This window comes from Cynocephalus volans, chromosome 9 (assembly GCF_027409185.1).
Source record: "Cynocephalus volans isolate mCynVol1 chromosome 9, mCynVol1.pri, whole genome shotgun sequence".
Lineage (NCBI taxonomy): Eukaryota > Metazoa > Chordata > Mammalia > Dermoptera > Cynocephalidae > Cynocephalus > Cynocephalus volans.
The window spans coordinates 131,996,743-132,022,827 of record NC_084468.1 but is presented as its reverse complement, the minus strand read 5'-3'; the positions used below and the strand labels follow the sequence as shown (position 1 = coordinate 132,022,827).

Below are 26,085 nucleotides of genomic sequence, written 5' to 3'. Positions count from 1 at the left end.
AAGACTGTCTACATTCCCCGCTTTTCTAATAGGCTTTGGCCTACTGTTGTCTGACCATCACTTTGTGTATTCATGTTTAAGGGTCTCCCTGATCTCCTAGAAATGATAGTCCCTAAAACATATATGTGGTTGGTAATAAAATATTGAGTACAATGTCAGAAATTGTAGAATCACATTAACTGTGAAAATTTGTTTCATTATCTGAAGCTCTACAACCTAAAGTCTCTGTTCAAGAAACAAGGAATCTTTGAATAGACCCCAAGTCTTTATTCATTCAACCCTTTCTGAGCAGAGGTGAGAGAAATGGATTGGAGTGGGCAGAGCCAGCTCTTTTCCATGACTAACTAGAGTTTAGTTTTATTAGGAGCAGAGGGCTATCCCAAGAGGGATAAATTACTGTACTGAGATGAACAGTAGAAGAATTCATTATGTTCCCTATTACGTAGATAAGCTCGTGAAAATTGGACAATTCTGGTCAGTGTGCCACTGAAAAATCAGCTCCCATTACACGTTTAGAATAAATGCCTCAGTCATTTCAGCTGTTTTCAAGGGTAATTTTTTTCAGTGCCCTACAGGCAAAACATGTAGATAAAAAGGGCTTCAAATGTTTGGTTTAAAGAAAATTCCCTGGAAGTGCATCACAAATTACCATGATCACAAAGTCAAAATCAATTAAATTTGAATAAAAACAGTATTTTCTTTATGGTTTTGCTTTTCTGTTATGTGCAGTGATAATTTCAATTTAATTTATAGTAAGCAGTGCTCCTCCAGAATGTTTGTCTATGTTAAGAATGAAGAAATAATTGTGTTTTTGGAATTGAATTTAAAATTTAAAAATCTCTATTTTGTTTTGAGAAAAAGCCAGAGGAGAATTAAAACCAAGCAACAGCAGCAGCGATGACGATAAACCCCATCTTTCCTTAGATATGATATAATGGACTAGGAGAATTTGTTCTGCCTCCTGCCCTTCATACCTTATTTTCTTCTCTCATATTCATTGCCTTAAACATTTTACTGCCTGAAATGTTTTAATTAGTGATCTATTTCAGTAAAAAGTACCCTATCCAGAAATTCAAATATTCTTTGAGACTTTAAATAGGATATTAGCCTCCATTCAATAATGTGATCTAGTTAAACAGATTGCTGTGGACCGAGGAGCAGCCAAAAACAGGAGGGTGTTTGTTTCTTGGACGGGTTGGGACAGGGGAGCATTGAGCAATGATGAAGAGTATAAATCACAGAAGAAAACACATCTTATACAGATATTTAAACTATTTTAAAGTTTGCCTGAACTCAAGTGACAGTTATCTTCCACTTCAGGAGGATTGCATCTTATTTTAGAAAGTCCCAGGAACCCAGCTCTAAATTTTTAAGTGAATGGGTTTTACTAGCATGCAATACTAAACCCTTGGCAGGATTTGAAAACAGAGTAGTAAAACAATATTGAGACAAAAGTTAAATTTCATGGAAATGCTTTACATCCCTTTTCTTTAAAATCTGTATCACTCGTGCTGAATGTAATGCATTGTTTTCAAACTGAACAGACCTCATTTAGCGGATTAAAGTAGGCCACGAGATTGTTTCACTCATTACTCAAGTTACTTTCAAATTCCTCATTCATAGCACGTGGGTATCACGTGTTTCTACTTCAAGGCCACGTGCACAGGAAACGAAAGCCCTCAACACAGCTTGGTAGCAGAAGAACCAAATCAGAGTTAATTGTGTAAATTATAACTAAATTGCAAAGCATTTGGACAAAGTAGGCATGCTAGTCTGATCAGTAAAGTGGTGATATTTACTTTTCAATAATGCAGGTTGGAAGAGGAATTGGGGGAGGGAGACATCCCAAATTTCTTTTAATATATTTCTGAACTTGGCAACCTGAACTGGATTTGTCACATATTTGCAGCTTAAAAAGTATTTGGCTTTTATATCAGCCAAAATAAGTATCCTTTAATCACTTTCAACCTATGAACAGATGGGCAAACAGTGCTTTTATAAATGGAGCATACAAAATAATTCAGTATCAGCCAAAACTAATTAGTAGCAATATCTGAACCAAACTCTAAAACTGATTTACTGTTTATTATATATATTATCGTATAAGTATTAGCAGTTGAAAGGAAATTCCCTGTTCAGATGTTTGCCAAGCTCGGGTCTAATGTTTGGACATGATTAACTTACTAATTAACTTATTGCACCTTTTCTCGCATGTAATTTGCTTAATGATTTCTTCTCTCTCTGAAAACCATTTGATTTGATATCTTGATCAGACATTTGTCAAACTTCAAGTGAAAAGGTCAAATGCAGCTATTCAGCCTTGGTCTTTCATCATAGAGTGACTTTAGCAGCAGGTGGCATGAGGACCAACCGGGTGGTCTCTTCTATGGTGAGAACTGGTTTTATATCTAACCTTTAATGACTCATATTTATCTTCATGAAGATTTTCTGAAAGAGTTTTATGGAGATTCTTTCATGGCTAAGCATCTCTGTAAAAACGACACTTCTCTCCATATCAGAATTGTGTTAAGACATGGTGAAGAAAGACAAATTTAAAAATTGTATTTGGAGGATGAGCAAAGTGTAGTTTCTGCTGATTTATAAAATCAGAACAGTAACATTTATTTTACTAAACTATTTTGAGGAATAGAGGAGAAAATGTGACTGAAGTAGATGCTTAATAAAAGGTTGTTACTACAATTACTACTGCTATTAATGGATTTAATTATTATATGTTGCTTTTATATTACACAATGCATGCTGCTCTATTTCAAGAAATCTGAACAAAATTAAAATACAAGAAACAAGGAATCATTTTTCTTTATAACTTAACATTTTCTTTACAACCTGATGTTCAGTCAGGGATTTGCATCAATTTTACTGGAGGAGTCAACGAATCAAAATCTAGGAAGAAAGACCCTGAGTAGGAGTTCCTTGAAAATAATTTTCAGAAGACTCTAATCCACCCCTTATTTAGAAATACTATGTTAATACAGCCAGTAACAATAGTTAATACAACCAATAATATTTTCGCATATTTCTTTCCAGGCATTATTTGTATGTATATGTTTAAATATGTTACAATAATATAATGCACATAATTTAATGTCTTTATTCTCTTAATATTAATTTTTGAAATCATCAGCATTTTTTCAAGTTATTGCATAATCTTCATAAACATCACTTTTATAACCTCATAATAATCTATTGATTGTATTGAACACAATTTACTGAGATATTTGTTTCTAAATTTTTCCCATCATAAATGAAACTACAATAGATATCTTTACACATGTGACTTTTTTCATACTTGGAGGTAAATTTCCAGAAAAGAAATTTCCATGCTCTTGATTCATATTGCCAAGTCACTTTTCCAAATAGATTATACAATCAAAAATAATGCTGGAAGTGCGCCTTTAACCAAACTTTTTCTGGAATTGGGTGGTTTTATATAGTTTCCCCCCAAATTTTGGAAGTGAATAATGGTGCCTTGTTATTTCTATTTTAACTTAAAATAATTATTGGAACATTGTCCTGTACGTATGTTCCTAATTTATTTTGACAGGTCTGTGTTTCAATTAATCATGATAAAATTTTTGAGAATATGATGAAACCATCAAGGCACCCTGGTTGAGTGGTGATCACAAGCTTGGGAATATATCTAAAATTAGGAACTATAATGCAGACAAAACATGATGCTCATTTTTGTGGGGATATGTAGTCTTTTAATCAAGTTATAGAATAGGAAATTGAGTGTATAACATTTTATTTATTTATTTATTTATTTATTTATTTATTTATTGAGAATATTCATGAGATACAAAGCTAATTGTCACCACTCGTGCCTGTCATGTGAGGGCCAGATTCACACTGGGAGCATACCCATTATGAGAAATTACTTTTGTACCCCATGTCCCCACCCAATTATCCCCAAACTCCACCTTGTAGCCCTAGGAATGTTCCCTCCCTCTGTAAGACTACTGCACTATTGTGATCTTTCTTTCCTTCCTTCTTTTCTCTCTTAGCTCCTACATATGAGTGAGCACATGCAGTTTTATGCCTCTTTGCTTTGCTTATTTCCCTCAACATAAGTTTTTCCAGGTTCATCTATGTTGTTGCAAATGGGAGTATTTCATTCTTTTTTTATGGCAGAGTAGTATTCCATTGTGTATATATACCACAGTCCTCTTATCCAGTCATCCGTCAATGGACATTTAGGTTAGTTCCATATTTTGGCTATTGTAAACAGAGCTGCGATGAACATGGAAGTGCAGGTTTCTCTTTGACATGATGATTTCTATTCCTCTGGGTATGTATCCAGAAGAGGGATTGCTGGATCATATGGAAGTACTATCTGGGATTGTTTGAGAAACCTCCACACTGTTCCCCATAGTGGTTGTACTAATTTATGGTCCCACCAACAGTGCAGGAGTGTTCTCTTCTCTCCACACCCTCACCAGAATTTGTTATTCACCATCTTTTTGATTATGGCCAGTCTAACTGGAGTGAGGTGGTATCTCAATGTGGTTTTAATTTGCATTTCCCTGATGACTAGTGATGTTGAGCATTTTTTCATGTATCTGTTGGCCATTTGCATGTCTTCCTTTGAAAAATATCTATTCAGGTCCTTTACCCATTTTTTAAATTGGGTCGTTTGTTTTTTTACTGTATAATTGTGGAGTTCTATGTATATTCTGGATATTAATCCCATGTCAGATGCATAGTTAGTAAAAATTTTCTCCCACTCTGTAGGTAGTCTTTTCACTCTGTTGATTGTTTCCTTTGCTGTGCAGAAAATTTTTAGCTTGATATAATCCCATTTGTTTATTTTTTCTTTTGCTGCTTGTGCTTTTGGGCTCATGTTCATAAAGCCTGTGCCCAAACCTAATTGCTGAAGTGTTTCACCTGTATTTTCCCTTAGTAATTTTACAGTTTCAGGTCTTATACTTAAGTCTTTAATCCATTTTGGGTTGATTTTAGTTTATGGTGAGAGATGCATATCTAGTTTCATTCTTCTACAGATGGATATCCAGTTTTCCCAGCACCACTTGTTGAAGAGGCAATCTTTTTCCCAATGTATATTTTTTTGTTGCCTTTGTCTAATATCAAATGGCTATAAGCCTGAGGAGTGATTTCTGGGTTCTCAATTCTACTCCACTGGTCTGGATGTCTATTTTTATACCAGTACCATGCTGTTTTGGTTGCAACAGCTTTGTAGTATCATTTGAAGCCAGGTAGTGTTATAACTCTGGCTTTATTTATTTTTTTTTTTGCTCAAGATTGCTTTGGCTATTTGGTGTCTTTTGTTCTTCCATATGAAAGGTAAGATTGTTTTTTCCATTTCTGTGAAGAATGTCACTGGTATTTGATGGGGATTGCACTGAATCTGTAGATCACTTTAGGTAGTATAGACATTTTCACATTGTTAATTCTTCCAATCCAAGAGCATGGAATATCTTTCCATCTTTTTGTGTCTTCTTTAATTTCTTTCAGAAGTGGTTTGTAGTTCTCATTGTAGAGGTCTTTCACCTCCTTGGTTAAATTGATCCCTAGGTATCTTATCTTTTTCATGACAATTGTAAATGGGCTTACTTTATTTCTCTTTCTGTTAATTCATTATTTGAGTATATAAATGCTACTGATTTGGGGACATCTATTTTGTATCCTGAAACATTACTGAAGTTATTAAGCAGCTCTAGGAGTTTTTTGACAGAGTCTTTAGGGATTTTTTTGGCATCTGCAAAAAGAAAACGTTTGACTTCATCTTTTCCAATCTGGATTCCCTTTCTTTCTCTTGCCTGATTGCTCTGGCTAGTACCTCAAGTACTATGTTAAATAGAAGTGGTGAGAGTGGGCATCCTTGTCTTGTTCCTGTCCTTAAGGGAAAGGCCTTCAATTTTTCCCCATTCAGAATGATACTGGCAGTGGGCTTGTCATAAATGGCTTTTAACGCGTTGAGATATTTTCCTTCTATGCCTAATTTGATGATAGTCTTTATCATGAAGGATGTTGAATTTTGTCAAATGCTTTTTCAGCATCTGTTGAGATAATATGGTCTTTGTCCTTGAGTTTGTTGATGCAATGTATCAAATTTATTGACTTTCATATGTTAAACCATCCTTGCATCCCTGGGATGAATCCCACTTGATCATAGTGTATAATTTTTTAATATGTTGCTGTATTCTGATTGCTAATATTTTGTTGAGGATTTTAGCATATAGGTTCATCAAGAATATTAGCCTATTTTCTTTTTTTGTTGTGTCTTTATCTGGTTTTGGTATCTGAATTACGTTGGCCTCATAGAATGAGTTTTGGAGAGTAGCATGTGTTTCAATTGTTTGGAATAGTTTGAGGAGTATTGGTATTAACTCCTCTTTAAAAGTTTGATAGAATTCAGCTGTAAATCCATCCAGACCTGGACTTTTTTTTTGTTGGAAGAATGCTAATTACTGCTTCAATCTCCTTGCTTGTTTTTGGTCTGTTCAGGTTTTCTATCTCTTCTTGGTTCAGTCTTGGTAGTTTGTGTGTGTCTAGAAACTTCTCTATATCTTCCAGATTTTCATATTTGTTGTCATACAGTTGTTTATAATAGTCTCTAATGATTCTTTGTATTTCTGTGGTAACAGTTGTAATGTCTCCTTTTTCATTTCTGATTTTTTTATTTTGGTTTTCTCTCTTCTTTTTTTTTTTGTTAACTTAACTAATGGTTTGTCTATTTTATTTATCTTCTCAAAAACCCAACTTTTTGTTTGTTGATCTTTTCTATTGTTTTTGGGGTCTCTATTTCATTTAGTTCTCCTCTGATCTTAATTATTACTTTCCGTCTACTACCTTTAGGCTTGGATTGTTGCTATTTTTCAAATTCTTTGAGGCATAGTGTTAGGTTGTTTATTTGAACTCTTTCTATTCTTTTGATATAAGCATTTACTGCAATAAATTTGCCTCTTAACACTGCTTTTGCAGTATCCCACAGGTTTTGGTATGATGTATCTTTATTTTCATTAGTTTCTAGAATTTTTTTGATTTCCTGGTTTAATTTTTTCTTGGACCAATAGGTCATTCAGGAGCCTATTATTTATTTTTCATGTATTTGTATAGCATCCAGTGTTTTGCTTACTGGTTATTTCCAATTTTAATCTATGGTGGTCTGAAAAGATAGTTGGAACAATTTTGATTTTTTAAAATTTGCTGAGACTAGATTTGTGACCTAATATGTGATCTATCTTGGAGAATGTACCATGAGCTGATGAGAAGAAAGTGTTCTTTAGCTGTTGGGTGAAATGTTCTGTATATATCTGCCAAGTCCAGTTGGTCTAGGGTGTAGATTAAATTCTGTGTTTCTTTGCTGACTTTTTGCCTGGAAGACCTGTCCCATACTGAGAGACAGGTGTTCAGATCACTCACTATTAATATATTAGGACCTATTTCTTTCTTTAGGTCTAAAAATGTTTGCTTTATATATCTGGGTGTTCTAGTATTGGGTAAATACATGTTTATGATTGTTATGTCCTCTAGTTGAATGGATACCTTTATCATTATATAGGGGCCTTCTTTGTCTTTTTTGATGTTTTTTGGTTTAAAGTCTATTTTTTCTGATATAAGAATAGCTACTCCTGCTTGTTTTTGGTTTCCATTTGCATGGCATATCTTTTTTCATCCCTTCATTTTTAGTCTACGTGTGTCTCTACAGGTAAGGTGGGTCTCTTGAAGACAGCACAAACTTGGGTCTAGCTTTCTAATCCAGTCAGTCGCAATTGGTCGTTTAGTCCATTCACGTTTAGAGTAGTTATTGAGAAGTGTTGCTTACTTCCTGTCATTTAATTGCTTCTGTTTAGATGATTTAAATATCTTTTGATCATTATTTCCCCTTTTACTTCTCTTCTTCAATGTTAGTTTGGAATTTAAGATGGAGTGATTTAGCTTCTTTCTCCTTCTGGCTGGCATTTTTGTTTTAACTGTGGGTTTTGCTCTTTCTTGTGTATTTGTGATAGTGGTCACCATTATTCTGATTCCAGATGAATGAATCCCTTGAGAATTTCTTGCAAGGCTGACTGTATGGTGGTGAACTCCCACAACTTTTGTTTATCTGGGAAATACACTATTTCACCCTCGTTTCTGAAGGAGAGCCCTGCTGGGTAAAGAATTCTTGGCTGGCAAGATTTTCTTTTAGTGTTTTGAATATATCATTCCACTTTCTTCTGGGTTTTAGTAGAGAAGTCTGCTGTTAGTTTGATGGGGTTCCCCTATAAGTGACCTGACTCTTCTCTTGCTGCTTGTAGAATTCTCTCTTTGTTTTTGAGCTTTGCAAATCTAACTATAATGTGTCTTGGGGAGGAAATTTTTGGATTGAATCTGTTTTGGGACCTTTGAGCTTCCTGGATCTGAAGGTCTGTATCTCACCTACACCTGGGAAGTTTTCTGTTACTATTTCCTTGAGTAGGTTTTCAATACCTTTTCCTTTCTTCTCCTCTTCAGGAATACCCACAATTTGGATGTTAGAGCACTTGAGTTTGTCTGCTATCTCTCTTAGATTTTCCAAATTATTTTAAATTCTTTTTTCCTTTTTTTGTCTGCCTGAGTTATTTCCAAAAGACCGTCTTCAAGCTCTGAAATTCTTTCTTCTGCTTGCTTTACCCTGCTGCTCAAGCTTTCAGTTGTGTTTTTTATTTCATTGAGTGACCCTTTCATTTCTAGAAGTTCTGCTACACTCTTTTTTAAGGTATTAATCTCTTTGTTGATTTAGTCCTTCATATTCTGGATATTTTTTCTTGTTTCATTGTGTTTTCTAATTGAGTCTTCCTTTATTTCTTCAAGTTTTGTTAAGATCATTACTCAAAATTCTCTTTCAGACATTTCAAGGATTCCCTGTTCCATGGAGTCTGACTTTGGAGCATTACTGTATTCTTTTGGTAGTGCCATTTCTTCTTGATTGTTTGCACTTGTAGTATATTTTTGCTGATACTTGATCATTTGGTAGAGGGTTTGCTTCTTCTATTACACTGAGGTTGGCTGTGGAGTGGTCCTGGTTGCTACTGTGGAGGTGAATTGTCTTTGCTTGATAGTAGGTGTGGTGGTGGTTATGTTAAACCACCTAGGTTCCTGATCCAGAATCTGGGATTGTAGAATGGGCCCGTAGTGCCATGCAGTTCTGCTGAGCGGTGGGTCAGACCCCGCAGGCTGGTGCTCCCCGCTGGGTCCAAGGAGGGGGGAGGGGCCGCCTCTAGCTGCACAGTTCCTGCTGCTGCTGCTGCTGCCGCCACTGGTCTCACCTTGGCAGCAGCGCAGGTTTGGGTTGTGGGGCAGGGGTCTGGCACTCTGAGTGTATAAAATTTTTATAAAGACAGGTTTGGGTGCTAGAAATCAAAAGAAAGAATATCAGGAGTAAATGTTGTTTTATCCAGGAAATGAGTATAAATCTGAGATAATGTGAAGGGAGCTAATCCCTTTTGCTTGTCTGCATACTATTCTTGGATTGTGTTAGGTGGACTACAACTAAATGACTAACTGAAGTTTAGCCTTTCCATTCTGGGTCATGACATTCAGTATTGTGTGAGTTAAAAATAACTGTTTTGTTATGGGCTCAGTGATAACTTATAGAAAAGGGCTCAAGATTCTAATTATTTGGGAGAATTAGTGCTAGACATAATTACCTGTTTGTTTATCATAGGGTAACAGATAGCTTTTTCCTTCTAACTGTGAGATAATATGTGTACACTTACACATGATGGAGGAAGAAAAGTGGTCAGTTTGCTCTCCCATCCCTACTTCATGATCAAAATAAACTCATAAGGCATAGTTTTGACTGCATAAATTTATTCAGCAGGTTTTTTTCATTTACCCATTTATTTTTATTTTTATTTTTTAGATTGACAGATAAGATTGTATGTATTTATCATGTACAACATAATGTTTTGAAGTGTATACACATGGTGGAATGACTATATCTAGTTAATTAACAAATACATTACCTTACACAATTACTATTTTTGTGGTGAGAAAACTTAACACCCACTCTGTTAGCATTTTTCAAGAACTCAGTATATTGTTAACTATAGTCACCATGCTGTACAATGGATCTCTTGACATTACTCCTCCTATCTAACTGAAATTTTGTATCCTTTGACCAACGTCTCCTCCTCCTACCCCACACCCCAGTCCCTCGTAGCCACCACTCTACCCTCTACTTCTAGGAGATCAACTTTTTCATTTTCCACATATGAGTGAGATCATGCAGTATTTGTCTTTCTGTGCCTGTCTTATTTCACTTACCATAATGTCCTCCACGTTGATCCACATTGTTGCAAATGACAGGATTTTCTTCTCTTTTTTTTATAACCGAATAGTATTCCATTATGTAAATATACCACATTTTCTTTATCCATTTATCCATTGGTGGACAGTTAGGTTGATTCCATATCTTGGCTATTGTAAATTGTGTGCAATAAACATGGGGTGCAGATATCTCTTTGATACACTGATTTCTTTTCCTTTGGATATGTACCTAGTAGTGGGATTGCTGGATCATATGATAATTCTATTTTTGATTTTTCAAGGAACCTCTATCCTATTTTCCACAGTGGTTATACCAATTTACATTCCCACCAACGGTCTGCAAGAGTTCCCTTTTCTTTACATCCTTGCCAAGACTTGTTATCATTTATACTTTTCATGGTAGCCATTCTAAGAGGTGTGAGGTGATATCTCATTGTGTGTTTTTTAAAAAAATTTATCATTATACAGTGCAGTTGGTTTTCATGGCCCTTTACCCAATTCCTCCCTTTTATTCTCTTAACAAGTTCAAGGAATTATTGTGATTGTTTTTTCTTTTTTCCCATTTATTTGTTTGTTTATTATTTTTTTATTTTTATTAGAACCCATATATAAATGAGAACATGTGGTATTTCTCTTTCTGTGCCTGGCTTATTTCTCTTAATATAATTTTCTCTCAATTCATCTGTTTTACTGCAAATGGTAGTATTTCATTCTTTTTTACAGCAGAGTAGTATTTCGTTATGTAGATAGACCACATTTTCCTTATCCACTCATCCAGTGAAGGGTGCTTAGGCTGGGTCCAACTCTTGGCTATTGTAAACAGAACTGCAATAAATGTGGGACTGCAAAATGGTGCAACCATTATGGAAAATGGTATAGAGGTTCCTCAAACAACTACAGATGGATCTGCCATTGTGGTTTTTTTTTTTTTTTTTTTTTAATTTCCCTGATTATTGTGATGTTGAGCATTTTTTCATACACATGTTGGGAATTTTTGTGTCTTCTTTTGAGAGATGTCTACTCTGGTCCTTTTCCCATGTTCAGCAACTTTTGAGTCAATATCATTAACTTGGTGTTTTATTGGACCAGTTTTATTAACATATGGGGAATAAGGTATAGATTAAAACATAGATGTCCATATTGTGTGGTTAGCAAAAACTAGAATCATATGATACTAAGGCATCAATTACTTCTGTCTAGAAGATTCATAAATCCCCTAGTGTCACATTCCTTTAAAATAATTTTCTGTGGCAGAGATTTTTATTGCCCTAGATAGTTCTTCTACTGAGGTCAGAAATTAGGAATCATACAGTTTTCCTCTTCCAGGTCCTTTCTGCATTGTATACGGTGATAAAAGCATCCCCTTTCTTTTTTAAATACCCTCAAATTTTCCAATATTCCTTGTTTGTGAGTAACATTCTATCAAGTAGTAATTACCTAAGCAATATAGAAGATATTGGGCCGATTTAGTGGGCATCATTTTCACATAATAAGTGAATCCATGTTCCTTAATAGGAGCTGCCACACCTAGTTTAATGACTTGCCTTTATTATTATTATTCCTATTTTGGAAGCTGGCCAGGATGGGGATCCAAATCCTTGACCTTGGTGCTGTAACACTGCACTTTAACCAACTGAGCTAACTGGCCAGCCTGTGACTTGCCTTTAAACGTGATATCATTAACATAGAAAACAGATACAAACTAGATTTTCAATTACATTATGGTAGAAAAATGTATTGATTCTTACTAAAGCTTTGTAAATAAATGCTTATATAATGAACTAGGCAAAAGCATTTTATATTTATTTAGTTATTATTTTACATTGTTTTATGGATAAACTAAATTGTGTGCTCAATTTTTATAGACTTATTTCTGATGACTTATTAACTTACAACCTATATTAAAATTTTCATTAGGATTTTTTTCCTTGAGTTCTGATGGGTTAGTTTGAATTATTATATACCATCTAAAGGATGTTTCATTCTAGTTTATACAAGTAAAGGCAAATAAATTGAAATTTATAAATAGATTCAAAGAAAAGGAGTTTTCTTATATTTTTATTAGAAAATAAATGTTAATCATAATTTAGTCAATTTTTTTTGTTTTGTAGTCCTAGATAATTAATTTTTATCTGCTGATCTTGGATTAAGCAGGCTATCACATGAAGTTGTATGTTTCTAGATTAAAAACGTCCTGAAATCCTGAATCAGTCCTTTTGCCTAGTCTAGCAGGTTCATGATTATGATATCAGTTTAAACTGATAAGCCTATACCCATAAATCCTTTCTTTCTACTATAAATTGTTAAGAAAACATATTTTTCATAAAGTTATCATTCTTTTGATGTTTCTTTCATAAGACAAATTTATGACCTGTAACTGGGAGCAGGGGCTTTGGGCAAGTGTGTGGGAAAGGCAGAAACCACGTGCTGATGATATGACTGAATAGCATAATATATATTTAATATAAATTTGCCATGATAACTAACAATCTCAGAATAGAGAGAAATGGAGTTCTCTACTGAGGACAAACATATTAATTCCTGAAGGATTTAGTCATTGATCACCTTGAAATAAGACCATATTATTGACAGTGAGGATATTGACAAAATTCAGGGTTTCAAAAACCTTATCCCATAAAGTGTCTGTCAGAAGTATTACTACTTGACAGATAATTTACCTCTGAATTAAAATCTTTTTAAAAAATCAGTTTGACAGCTATTGTATTAGCCTTTAGTTATAACATAAATATATGTATTAGTCATCTATTACCACAGTAACATCACAAAACTTAGTGGCTTAAAACAACTATTTATTATTTCTCCTGAGGCAATGATGATCTGGGCCAGACTCAGCTGATATCATCTGGGCTCACTATAGTAGGTACAACGTGTCTCTTCTCCAAGTGGCCTCTCATCCTTTAGAGGCTTCATGGCTTGTTCTCATGGTTAGGTGATGTCACTAGGAACAGGATGGGGAGTCTCTAGGTTAGTGAACTCTGAAGGGCAGCAGTCTTTTATAGCCCCATTTTTTGTCTTATCTATGGGTAACAGAGGTTGGGCACTTCCGTGGGGTACGAAAAGCAGGCAGGCTCTAAATGGCTAAAGATATGCTTATGTGGGCCTATGAAACAATTGGATGTCTAAGAATTTTGAGTTTGGAGCTGGCAGACTTTTGAGCTAATGGTCCTAGTTTAAAGTGAAGACATAAACAACAGGGGCCAATATACAGGGGACATCTTTGGCTTTTTAAAAATAACACTTATATAACATTTGTATAACAACTAGGCCAAACATACCTTCTCATTTGTTTCAGCCCTCTTTTTATGTAGTGAAAAAGAAATCTTCCGTGTGGTTCCAAAGCCATCTGGGACACCCAAAAGATAGGTTAAAAAGACATTATAACATTGTTTTTTGTTGGTGTTGTTTTGTTCTGTTTTTTCTTTTTTTTTTTTTTTAAATTTGGGACTTGAATTTGGGAACAAACAATATTGGAAAGAATTGTCAGAGGAAGAAAATATGAGCAGAAGTTATAGATGCCTTTAGAGTAAAAACAAGTAACACAGGCACAAGTAACATTAAATATCAGGAATACCAAATTTTGCAAGAAGTCAATTAATAGGAAGAAACAAAGATTCACAAGCATGATAAAAGGAATCTTTTGTGATATAAGAAACTTTTTGTTATTTAGGCAAATTATATTGACGGCACAGAATGGCTTTTCCTCTGTCAAATTAAGAGCAGACAAATCAAAAATCAATTTGTCAGTGTAACAAAAAGGATATCAAATTCTAATTTTACTTTTATGTATACCATCTATGTAACATTTTATGGTCGAGGATTTACAAGTATCTCTCTATTTTATGATTAAACTAATCAAAATTCATGTTTGTCAAAATTTATTATATTTCATAGCTTCTTTTCAAACTCATTATTTGTAAATACAATCCACTTTCCATCAAGCCTTCTATGAATTATTGTACAATCTCAAATTTTGTTTCCTTTAACATTCCCATTATTTAGAAATGTACTATTGATCAAAGTCCATATGTTTAGGGCCTAAAATAAAATTTTCTTTTTCAGTTGTTAAAAAAACAGACAAGACACATCCATCATTTTGTAAATGTGTTTGCATTTCTTTATAATTTTCTTACTTGATGTAGTTCTAATGACTTGTATTAATTTTAGCTTTTAACCAAAATAACTGATGTCAATTTTTGGCCTCTCCCTGTCTCTGTCTCTGTCTCTCTCTCTCTATCTGTCTCTCTGTCTCCTCCCCCTCCCCACATAAACACAAACGCTTTTCAGTAGGTGATTAAGAACTCTGTGCTGTTCAAGGCAACTTAGGAGACCAGCAGATCTCTAGTGACCTAAAGTTGGTGCTTCACAATACACATTACACGTTACTCTACCATCACACATATCCCTTTAAGAGTTATTTATACCTTGGTGTCAGAACATGAAACTTTCCCTTACCTCCCAGTTTGGCTCATTTAGGTATCTCTATAACAATCCTCTATTTCTTCTAAGAGAAAGGAGAAAAAGTTATCAACTCAGAATCCCTTAGATTTCACAGTAGGCCTCGAAGCTCTAGACAAGCCATAAGTAATCATTTTATTTCATCTGCATTCCCATTTTATCTCTTGCATCAAGACCCACTCATAAAAATTATTATATTAACCAAGCAAAAATTCTTTTCTTGAGAAGGTAGAGCTCCCTCTTTTCTGTCATTCAAAATCAGTCTTAATTTAAACAAATAAACACAAAAATTTGCTTCCTTTTCCTTATCCTTTCTGGTAGTTTTATCAGTTAAATAAGAGATCCATCCCTCCAGTGTCCAAAATGATATGCTTTTGACTCATTAATCTATAAAAGTTTTCTCAAGGTAGAGAAGGAGAGAAAGAACTAGCTACTCATACAAAGGAGCTACAGTTATGAGAACATTGTACAAGGCTAACTTCCTTTCTTTTACAAAGAGAAAAAGAACTTTGTCCATTTTTACACACACACACACACACATACACACATACACATGCACATGTACACACACAAAGAAAACTAGCAGCCTCAGTTCTACATTTTTAGATATAGGTTAAAGGTAAATACATAGAATAATTTTCTGTGCATCAGCAAATCTCAGTGGTCAGTCATGGCTACCCGGGAGTAGAAGGTTCAGGGAGTCAAAAACAATCCCCAAGAAGTACTTATGAAAGTTTCTTGATCTGGGGCTGATCTCCATTGTAATGGGCACAAAATTATCTTTTATATTAAATTCAAACTTGTGTTCAAAAATGATGTTATGGTGGTGTTCAAACAACATACAGTACAGGGCATATCAGAAGATATCATAAGCTTCAAAACAAACTACAGAAAAGACAAATACAAAGACAGAACTGGGACTCACTGCCATCTGCCGTCCAACAGAGACTTGATGCTTGGGTCAGTCAATATCAGACTCCCAACATTTCAGTTACCAAGAGAAGAAATAATAATAATGCCATCTATAAAACAGAATTAGACTTGTTCAAGAATGAGCTTAATGCAGAAATCAAAACAGACTAAGAGAAAAAATGAAAAACAGAGTCAGTGTAAGTCAGAGTTTCACTCTGAGAATCAAGAAAATTGGGCCTGGGATTCAGAAGTATCTGTGCAGTGCAAGACAGACCTGGGGGGTGGATTGATATGGACATCTCAGTGGAACTCCAGCTATGAAAGAGAGGCAGAAACAAAAAACATTAAAAAGAGAAGAGCATTTTTATATGTTAAGAATCGCAAGGGAACTAGAATTCTGACTGGAAGATTTTGAAAAACCTGAGCATCATATAAAAAATACAACAGGTATATAAAGGGAAAAAACAGACACAAGGTTACCAAGGTTACAGATAGTCTGTTTATGGTAGAAAATCTGCAGTTTGCTCACATGTTTATAATCACTGAAAGGGTCATACATATCAATATTGCAGGTTGATGTTGGTTTCTCATATGATTCTTCCCTTCTGCTGATCCCGTAGTGCATGACCTTTCCACCACACTGCAGCATCTCTCAAGAGCATGTAGATCAAAGTTATTTTTCAGATGATGTTTGGTAAGCAGAGTATCAGTGCCAAATAATTAAATACTTTTGAAGTAGTCTTTAGTTTAAAATAGCATCTCAGACAGGAAAATTTTTGGAGACTAACCTGTCATATGAAAATACTCTCCTTTGAATAGTTGTGAATAAACTTTGTTTTTATTTTTATTTATTTATTTATTTATTTATTACAAATGTTCATGAGATACAAAGCTGATTGTCCCCCCTCCTGCCCATGATGTGGGGGCCAGATTCATACTGGGGGCATATCCATTACCAGAAATTACTTTTGTACCCTTTGTCCCCTCCCAATTATCCCCCAACCTCCCTCCCCACCTCCCTCTCTCCTCAACTCCAATTTGGAGCCCTAGGAATGTTCCCTCCCTCTGTTGGATCATGGCACTACTGTGGTCTTTCTCTCCTGCCTTCCTTTCTCTCTTAGCTCCCACATATGAGTGAGCACATGAGGTATTTATCCCTCTGTGCTTTGCTTGTTTCATATAAAATAAGCTTCTCCAGGTTCATCCATGTTGTTGCAAATGGGAGTATTTCATTCTGTTTTATGGCAGAGAAGTATACCATAAGTGTATATATAGCACAGTTTCCTTATCCAATCATCTATTGATGGACATTTAGGTTGGTTCCATATCTTGGCTATTGTAAACAGAGCAGCAATAAACACGGGAGTGCAGGTATCTCTTTGACGTGATGATTTCCGTTCCTCTGGATATATACCCAGAAGAGGGATTGCTGGATCATATGGAAGATCTATCTGCAGTTGTTTGAGAAACCTCCAAATTGTTTCCCAAAGTAGTTATACTAATTTACAGTCCCACCAACACTGCAGTAGTGTTCCCTTCTCTCCACACACTCACCAGCATTTGTTATTCACCGTCTTTTTGACCATAGCCAGTCTAACTGAAGTGAGGTGGTATCTCAATGTGTTTTTAATTTACATTTCCCTGATGACTAGTGATGTTGAGCATTTTTTCATGTATCTGTTGGACGTTTGTATGACTTCCTTTGAAAAATGTCTATTCATCTCCTTTGCCCATTTTTTAATTGGGTCATTTATTTTTTTACTGTTTAATTGCTTGAGTTCTATGTACATTCTGGATATTAGTCCCTTGTCGGATGCATAGTTGGCAAAAATTTTCTCCCACTCTGTAGATTGTCTTTTCACTCTGTTGATTGTTTCTTTTGCTGTGCAGAAACACTTTAGTTTGATATATTCCCTTTTGTTTATTTTTTATTTTGCTGCGTGTGCTTTCAGGCTCATGTTCATAAAGCCTGTGCCCTGAACTAACTGCTGAAGTGTTTCATCTGTATTTTCCCTTAGTAATTTTACAGTTTCGGGTCTTATACCTAGGTCTTTAATCCATTTTGGGTTGATTTTAGTGTATGGTGAGAGATGCATATCTAGTTTCATTCTTCTGCAGATGGATATTCAGTTTTCCCAGCACCACTTGTTGAAGAGGCAATCTTTTTCCCAATGTATATTTTTTTGTTGCCTTTGTCTAATATCAGATGGCTATAAGTGTGATTTCTGGGTTCTCTATTCTACTCCACTGGTCTGAATGTCTATTTTAATGCCAGTACCATGCTGTTTTGATTACAACAGCTTTGTAGTGTAGTTTGAAGTCAGGCAGAGTTATGCCTCTGGCTTTGTTTTTTTTTTTTTTTTTTTTTGCTCAGGATTGCTTTGGCTATTCAGGGTCTTTTATTTTTCCATATGAAAGGTAAGATTGTTTTTTCCATTTCTGTGAAGAATGTTATTGGTATTTTGATGGGGATTACATTGAATCTGTAGATCACTTTGGGTAGTACAGACATCTAGTTGTGAATAAACTTTGACAAATACACTTTCTTTCAGATTTCTTTTCTTCAGAAAGTTAATTTTCTACATGTTACATTAATTCTGGAATATTCTATCTTTTTTTAAAGAATCTTATTGACATGTTCAAGTGATATCATATATTAAATTCTGTGTGCAAATTACAATACATTTCCTACTTTTGTATATTGATCACTGAAAGAATTTAAGATTGCAGAATTATTTTCTTATTTGTAATAAGACATGTTTATATTTTATTTCTAGGAAAAGATCTACTCGAAATAAAGGTGATAAATTGGACAATAAAGTTAAAAGAATTGGACCCCACATAGAAATCTTCCAGGTATTCCGGGAAAGGCACAAATTTATAATTACCAGAAAAATAATTAGACTGATCACCATCACACAGGCATGTATCAGAGGGTGGCTTGAACGCAGAAGATTCCAAAGAGTAACTACCAAGGTAAGGTATGCATTAGATACTATAATGTGTTTAAAATTTCTTATGTAGATTCAATTAAGTAGAATTTTGAATAATCACCTATCAATATGCCTAGGATTTTTCTAAGTAAAGTTCTGTCTATGTACTTTTGATTACAAAAAAGTTATGAATAATCTGCTCTGATGACAGTTACAGATTGTGCCAAGTTAGAGACTGAACAAAAGGCCTTTCTTACTCTTAACTCAACAGCTCTGGCACCACTTATTCTTAAACCAGAATGAACTGTCTTTTCACTAAAGTTGTTTCTTTTTTGCTTGCTGTTTATTCTTTGTTTAGACCAACTTTCTTCCACTTCCCACACTCCTGGGTACTCTTGCAGAGTATAGATGTTCAATTTAAAAAGAACTACACACACTCACACACACACACACACACACACACACACACACACACACACACACACAATCTACCTGGGAAAATTTTACAAATAGCAATCCTGATTTTCAAAATAAATCACGTGGGCCCATTTTGTCTGGACAAATGCAGAAGAACCTGAGTGAATGGATCTCAGATCTTGGCAAACCTTTGAGAGAATCCACAATGACCTCACTTTGAGTGCTAAAGTTTTACTAATAAGAAATTTGGGAAACCAACTGTAAAGAGAAGAAGCGATCAGGAGTGCCTACTACAATTCCTTGCTTTTCTGGGAGGAGCTCCCTAGAATGGACTTACAGTGGGCACCTTGAACACATTTCTCTGAGAACATGGTGATACTGTGAATTAATCCAGCTGCCTATCTCTGGGTGTAAATTTATATGTGTATTAATATGTATAAATTAATGTGTTTAATACACATATGTAGTTCTAAACGTTAAACATGACCTCTCTATTTTTCTGGTGATGATTGTTCCCGGTCTCTACATGATGATCTTCTATTTACATGTCTGTCATGGGCAGTAAAATTTTTGTGACCGCGTTGAGAGTATATACTCTTTATTTTTGTATTCATAGCTCCACATACTGTCTTGACACATAATATGCACTCTCTATCAGTTTAACTGTATGTACTTATTATTTGCTAGTTTTCTTTTTTATTTTCTTGTTTGTATATGTTTGTATTTTTCATTTTGGCTAAATAGATTGCAGACTCTATGCTTGTCTTGTTTGCTACTGTATTCAAATACTGAGAATAGTGCTTTGCATACAGTATGCACTCAATAAATACCTATTGACTGGATGAATTAATTCAACAAAATTTAATTGTAGAAGTTATAATGGCATTTTAAGGATATATAGACATATATATATGTCAGTATATATACATACACACACGAGGGTACTTCAAAAAATTCATGGAAAAATAGAATTAAAATATAATACAAATCTTTCCATGAACTTTTTAAAGTGTCCTCATATGTATATATACATATGCATATATACACACACTATATGTATGCATATATAAAATCTCTGTGTGCACACTTTTGATATATTCTATATATTTTAATTATAGCATTGCCCACTAAAGAAAATTGTAGAGTCGTTCATAACTCTGGGACAAAAATGGATCTAGAAAACTTAGAGAGAAGGAATAGGCCCAAGATGAGGGTGAGAAGGAGAGACTGATAAGAAAAATGTTGAATTTCTATGTTGAGGTAAAATTTGAGAGAGTGGGAAGTACTTTTAAAGGATGATAGCCAATATAAACTAGATTGTTAACTTTTATTTGGTTATAAAATTTGTTATGATCATTGATTTTCTTTTTTATTTCATCATTGTCATGGTGCTTTGTGTGTTGGGTGGCTGCTTTGTTGATATGGTTAAAGTTGTTTTGCCTACTGTCAAAATGCTAGTGGGACAGGCCTGTAATTCACTAAGCAGTGTGTTTCTAGGACTGTGCCTATGTGAAGGGTTGCTGTTGGGGAAATTCTTGACAGACTTTGTGCTCTAGAAGCTGCACAGCAAATCACTAGATAATTGTCAGCACTGCGGCAATTCCTCCACTGGGAGACTTCTGTAGTCCTATTGCTTGACTGCCACTTCAGGACTTGTGGACAGTGTCTGTTAGAATGTCACTTTAAGATTACTCAAAGGACTGTACAATTTCCACCATTTCCTGTGACATGCTCTCAGTTTGGGTGTATTTGAAAATAATAAAGCAGCATTGAATTTTCTTACCAGTCATACATCAGGAGACCACAGAGATTGCTATATTTAACTACTGCATTATTTTCATTATTCAAAATAACCTTTTCCTTTAAAAAATCTCAGCATTGTTTCTTTGCATGTGTTTTGGTATATGTAGTAATGATCTAAAAAAAATTGGAAAGACATAAAAACAAAATATTTTCCTCAATGTAATGCCTCTATGATTTTACTAAATTTCAATATTTTTCTTTGAATATTTAAAATTAAAAAATTTTAATTCTAAATTTGTATATTCAGTTATTATTGGCCAATAATACTGAAATTTGAGGACATTTGAATGGCTGATCATCACAATAAGAAAAAATATTTGAAATTGGCTTTTAATAAATATTTGTTGAATAAATATTGGAAAAATCCTGGAAAATCTGGATTTTAATGTTTCCATAGCAATATCCCATGCATAGGTCTCTAATATTTTGGAGGTTACAGAATCCTTTGGAAACTGATAAAGTATAGATTTCCTCTCATTATTGCAAAATACAAATCAGAAACAATAACAAAATTTTGAAGCCTATTCACGGACCCTATGGCACAGGTGACCTTGAATACAAGTTTTATTACATAAATGTGCTAGTTCCCAGGGATCTGGAAAACTATGTACATTTATTCTGCAATATATTTTTAAAATTTGATAACTGTTACCTTCCAATTTCCTGTCTGGTGTGTGATCTCATAGAGCAAATAATCCAGTAAGAAATGCAGATAACCAAAAGAAGTCTTAGGTTCTGCTACAGCACCTAGAAAGGCCATTTAAGCCAAAGGGCTGTGTCTTCTGGGGGTTTGGATAGTGTCAATAGACTGAGATTTGGAGGGCGAGGGGTAATTATATATGCTTAGCTATGCACAGAGAAAGACAGTATCAATAACCTGAAGTGAGATAGAATATTTAAGGGGCTGGGAGATAGTTTTGATATAAGCTATATAATTTAATTATAGCATTTCCCACTAAAGAAAATTGCAGAGTCATTCATAACTCTGGGACTACAGTGTTAGTAGAGGAAGCTGAACATAGGAGTCAGATTAAGAATGTTCTTAAAAACCATGCTAAAGAGTTTATACTTGATACTTAACTTCTGGGAATGGATGACTTTAAAATTCGATCGGTGACATGAATAAATTTGCATTTTAGAAAAATTACTGACTCTGGATAATAGATTGTGGGGAGAGGGTGGCAAAATGGAGGAAGAACAACTAGTATGCTTTTTCAATACTCCAGTGCATGGTGGTGATGGCTTGAGGTTGGGCTGGAGAAAGGAACAGTAGATAAGACTTTAGGTTTGATTGGATTTGGATATAAGAGAGAAGAGTCAAGAATGATTCCCTGGTTTTTGTCTTGGACAACCTGGTGGATGGTTGAGAAATACAGAATTTAAGGTGAAGAGCAGGTAGGAGGGGGAAGTAGAAAGGCAAGGCGATAGAGCCCAGTTTTCAACACCATGACTTTGAAGTGCCTGTGGGAAATCCTTGAGTGTCTGAGAGGTGGTTGAGTGTATGGGCCCAAAACCCAGAAGGGAGATTGTGCCATAGTGAAATATTTGGGATTCACCAGTGGTTCTTAAATTCTTTTCCACATTAATGTACCTGAGGAACAGTATAAAACTCTCTTATTCATAAGTAGTTCAATTTGGCAATGATTCTCATCTTATCTCTGAGAAAGCTCTTCCCCCAGATGATAACTACATGGGTCCCTTAATTCACTCAGGTTTCTTCTCATTGTCACATTATCAAGAGGCTTCCCAATACTACACTATATAAAATAACTCCCACTCTGGTCACTCCCTATTCCATTTAAAATACTGTACTGTTCTTTATAGCACTTACTGCCACCTAACATATATTTGTTTATTGGATTAGTGTTTCTTTCACTAGAATGTAGTTTCCCAAGAATAAGAATTTTGTTTTACTCTGTTCATTAACTTATTCACAAGGTCTAGAACCTTCCTGGCATATTATAACACATATTATTCTTAATACTTTTTTTTTTGGAATCTGGCAAGTATGGGGATCTGAACCCTTGACCTTGGTGTTACAAGGCTATGCTCTAACCAGCTGAGCTAACCATCTGGCCCCTCCTATATGTGTTTTGAATAAATTACTTTCAACAAGATGGAGGATACTTAATAGCATATTGGGGTCAGGGGATGCAAGATTTGAAATTTTTTTTCTGAATATTTTAATGTAGTCCCCAGACCAAGGATGTCCCCTTGTAGATTTGACAGTCATTATTAGTGATACTAACTGCAGCCACAGCAGGTGATGTCATTGTCCAGGGAGAGTATATAAAGTGAGGAGGGAATCATGTCAGGGAAAGACTGAGAAAGATCAGTTTTCAAGGGGAAGCAGAAGACGAGTATTCCACAAACTCTGAAGCAGTAGCCAGAGATGTAGGAAGAAAACCTGAATATACTAGACTGAGGAAGTTCAAAGATAGTAAGAAACAGGGATAGTTCATTAGTGTCTAATGCTGCCAGGAATAAAGATCTAGGCAGAGTTTTCTGGGCTTAGTAACAATAAGTTCATGAAGCAAAAACATCTAAAGTAGATAAATTGCAATACTATGAAGTTTAGGGAAGGATAACCTAAGATGAAAAATACTCAAGTATACTTAAATGCTTATTGGAAAAAGCCAATAAGAAGGAAAAGTTGATGATATAAAAAATTTGAGAATACTCTATATTATAAGATATTTAAGAAGATTGGAGGGGATGGGTTTATAAGACACTAGACAAAATTAGCCTTAGGTAAGAGGAAACGTATTTCTCTGTTGTAGGAGGAGCAAAAGATGTTGTCGATACAGCTAAATTTATAGTTTTGGTGGTGTAAAGTTGAGATTGCAATAAACCAATAGCTTTTTTCCCTTCAGTGAAGTGGGGAACTAGGCCATGTGCTGAGAGTGAGCATTTGGATGGTGAGTTAAAATGTATGAGGAGATTGAGCTAATAGAGAAAATGGAAGAAAGAGAGATGCCTAGAAAAACACAGATGAATTTTTAGGCCGTTTTGAGAACCCAGATGAGGTTTTGATCAAGAATTGGAGTGGTACCATTTCTCCAGGTCGTATAATTATCTTTAGTAGTTATGAAAAATGAGGCACAGAGAGGTAACAGCTTGTCTAAAGTTATATTTATACATCTAACAAGTGTCATACTCAGTTTTGAGAATCAAACCTAAGTCTGTCTAGCTCCAGAGTACTTTAAAATATTAGGCCATTCCAGCAACAGCAGTGTTCAATCATTGCAAAATGGCAGAGTCTTTTCTCAGGTCAGGTTCAACATGAGCACTGGAGTCTCCTGCCAGAAGCTGGTTAGATAAAACTTTCACTTAGCACCTTAAAGCCAATTGGGTGAACTCACATCAGGGATATGAAGCCAAGAGCCACAGCATATAGAGAGGCATAATTTCTGTGGCAGTCAGGATCTGCTACTAATACTTTGCAGACTATATTGGAGGAAAACAGTATATTTTTATTTATATTTAGTCATAAAGTTGATGAAGAATTTATACTTACTGTCCCTATGCTAAGCAATTGGAGACAGAGCGATTGAGCATTTGCTTTGGGTAGTAATAAAAATAATCATTCTGACCTAGATCAGAATGGGGGACAACAGGAGAGACCTGAGGAGAGACATGAAAAAGAGCAAGAGGAACCAAACCCAGGAGAGGGTCATGTCCTTCAGCTATGTGTGACTAACGGCTTCACTAATTCCTTAGTGGGTGGGGAAGTGAATACAAGAATCATACTTTATGTTATTTCTAGCTTATATATTATAACCGTGTGTTTATGTATCTGTACTTAAGATACCTATTTAAAATATTCAATTTTTATTTCATCATTTATGAGTTAATCATAAAAAAGGTTCTCCGTTGTGCTTTTTATTTTTATTCATTTTTTTAAAAGAACTTATTTTTTTTAATTGAAATATATTGATTGTATGTATTTATGGAGTACAGAGTTATATTTCAATACATGTATACAATGTGTGATGATCAAATCAGGGTAGTTAGCATATTTGCTATTGCAAAACTTTATAACTTCTTTATGATGAGATAATTTCTTCTCTCTTCCAGCCATTTGATAACATACAATAAATTATTCTTAGTTATAGATGCCTAGCATCATTGTATACCACTAGAACTTATTTTTTTTCTGTCTAGTTGTAGTTTTGTATTCATTAACCAATTTCTCCCTATCATCCACCCCTTCCCAGCTATTAGTGACCACAACTCTGTAGACTAGCCCTACAGTCTCAAGGGAGAAATCCTTAAGGGAGTCCTACATCTGGAAGAAAATCCTAAAGGGAGTCCTACATCTGGAAGCAAAAGAATAAGAAGTACCATACTGATAAAATGCAAAACAATAAATCTCACTGGTAGAGCAGATACACAAATGAGAAAGAGAAAGAAATTATATCTTATCAATACGAAAAGCTGCCAAATAGCAAAGACAAACAATAAAAGACAAAGAAGCAAAGGGTATATAAAACAATAGTAAAATAATTAACAAAATGTCAGTAGTAAAGCAATACCTCACAGTAACAACGTTGAATGTAAATGAGTTAAATTCCCCATTTAAAAGATATCGACTAGCTGAATGAATTAAACAACAAGACCCAACTATATGCTGCCTACAAGAAACTCACTTCACTAATTATTCTATGTGTGTCTTTAAAGACACACATTTTAGTGAAGGGGCTGAAAAAGATATTCCATGTCAATGGAAACCAAACACAAGCAGGAGTAGTGGTACTTACATCATATAAAATAGACTTTAAAACAAAAACTATGAAAAGAAACAAACAGGGCACTATAAAATGATAAAGAGATCAATTCAGCACGATGATATAACAATTGTAAATATATATGCACCCAACAGCAGAGCACCCATATACTGGATCTAAAGGGAGGGATAGACCCCAATACAGTAATAGTTGGGACTTCAACACCCCTCTCTCAGCATTGGACAGATCACCTAGACAAAAAATCAACAAAGAAACTGCACTATAGATCAAATGGCTCTCATAGACATTTATGAAACATTTCATCAAACAATCAAAGAATACAGATTCTTTTCATCAGCACATAGATCAATATACAGGGTAGACCACATGTGAGGCCACAAATTGAGTCTCAACAAATTTAAAGAAATTGAAACCTTTTGCTTTTTTAATGTTTCTGAATAAATACCATTTTGAATATTGTCATATGTAAATATTTAGGCTATACTTTAATCAATAAATGTGGTCAAGATATTTGCTTATAGGTC

The 26,085-nt window shown here is 34.7% G+C and overlaps 1 protein-coding gene across 1 annotated transcript in view; it reads left to right on the top strand.

The window, feature by feature from the left end:
• IQCM (IQ motif containing M) overlaps positions 1 to 26,085 on the top strand; it is a 280,795-nt gene that overhangs the window by 148,173 nt on the left and 106,537 nt on the right. The window contains exon 9 of the mRNA XM_063107487.1: positions 18,438 to 18,636. Coding sequence (XP_062963557.1) covers positions 18,438 to 18,636 — 199 coding nt within the window. The remainder of the gene's footprint in view (positions 1 to 18,437; positions 18,637 to 26,085) is intronic.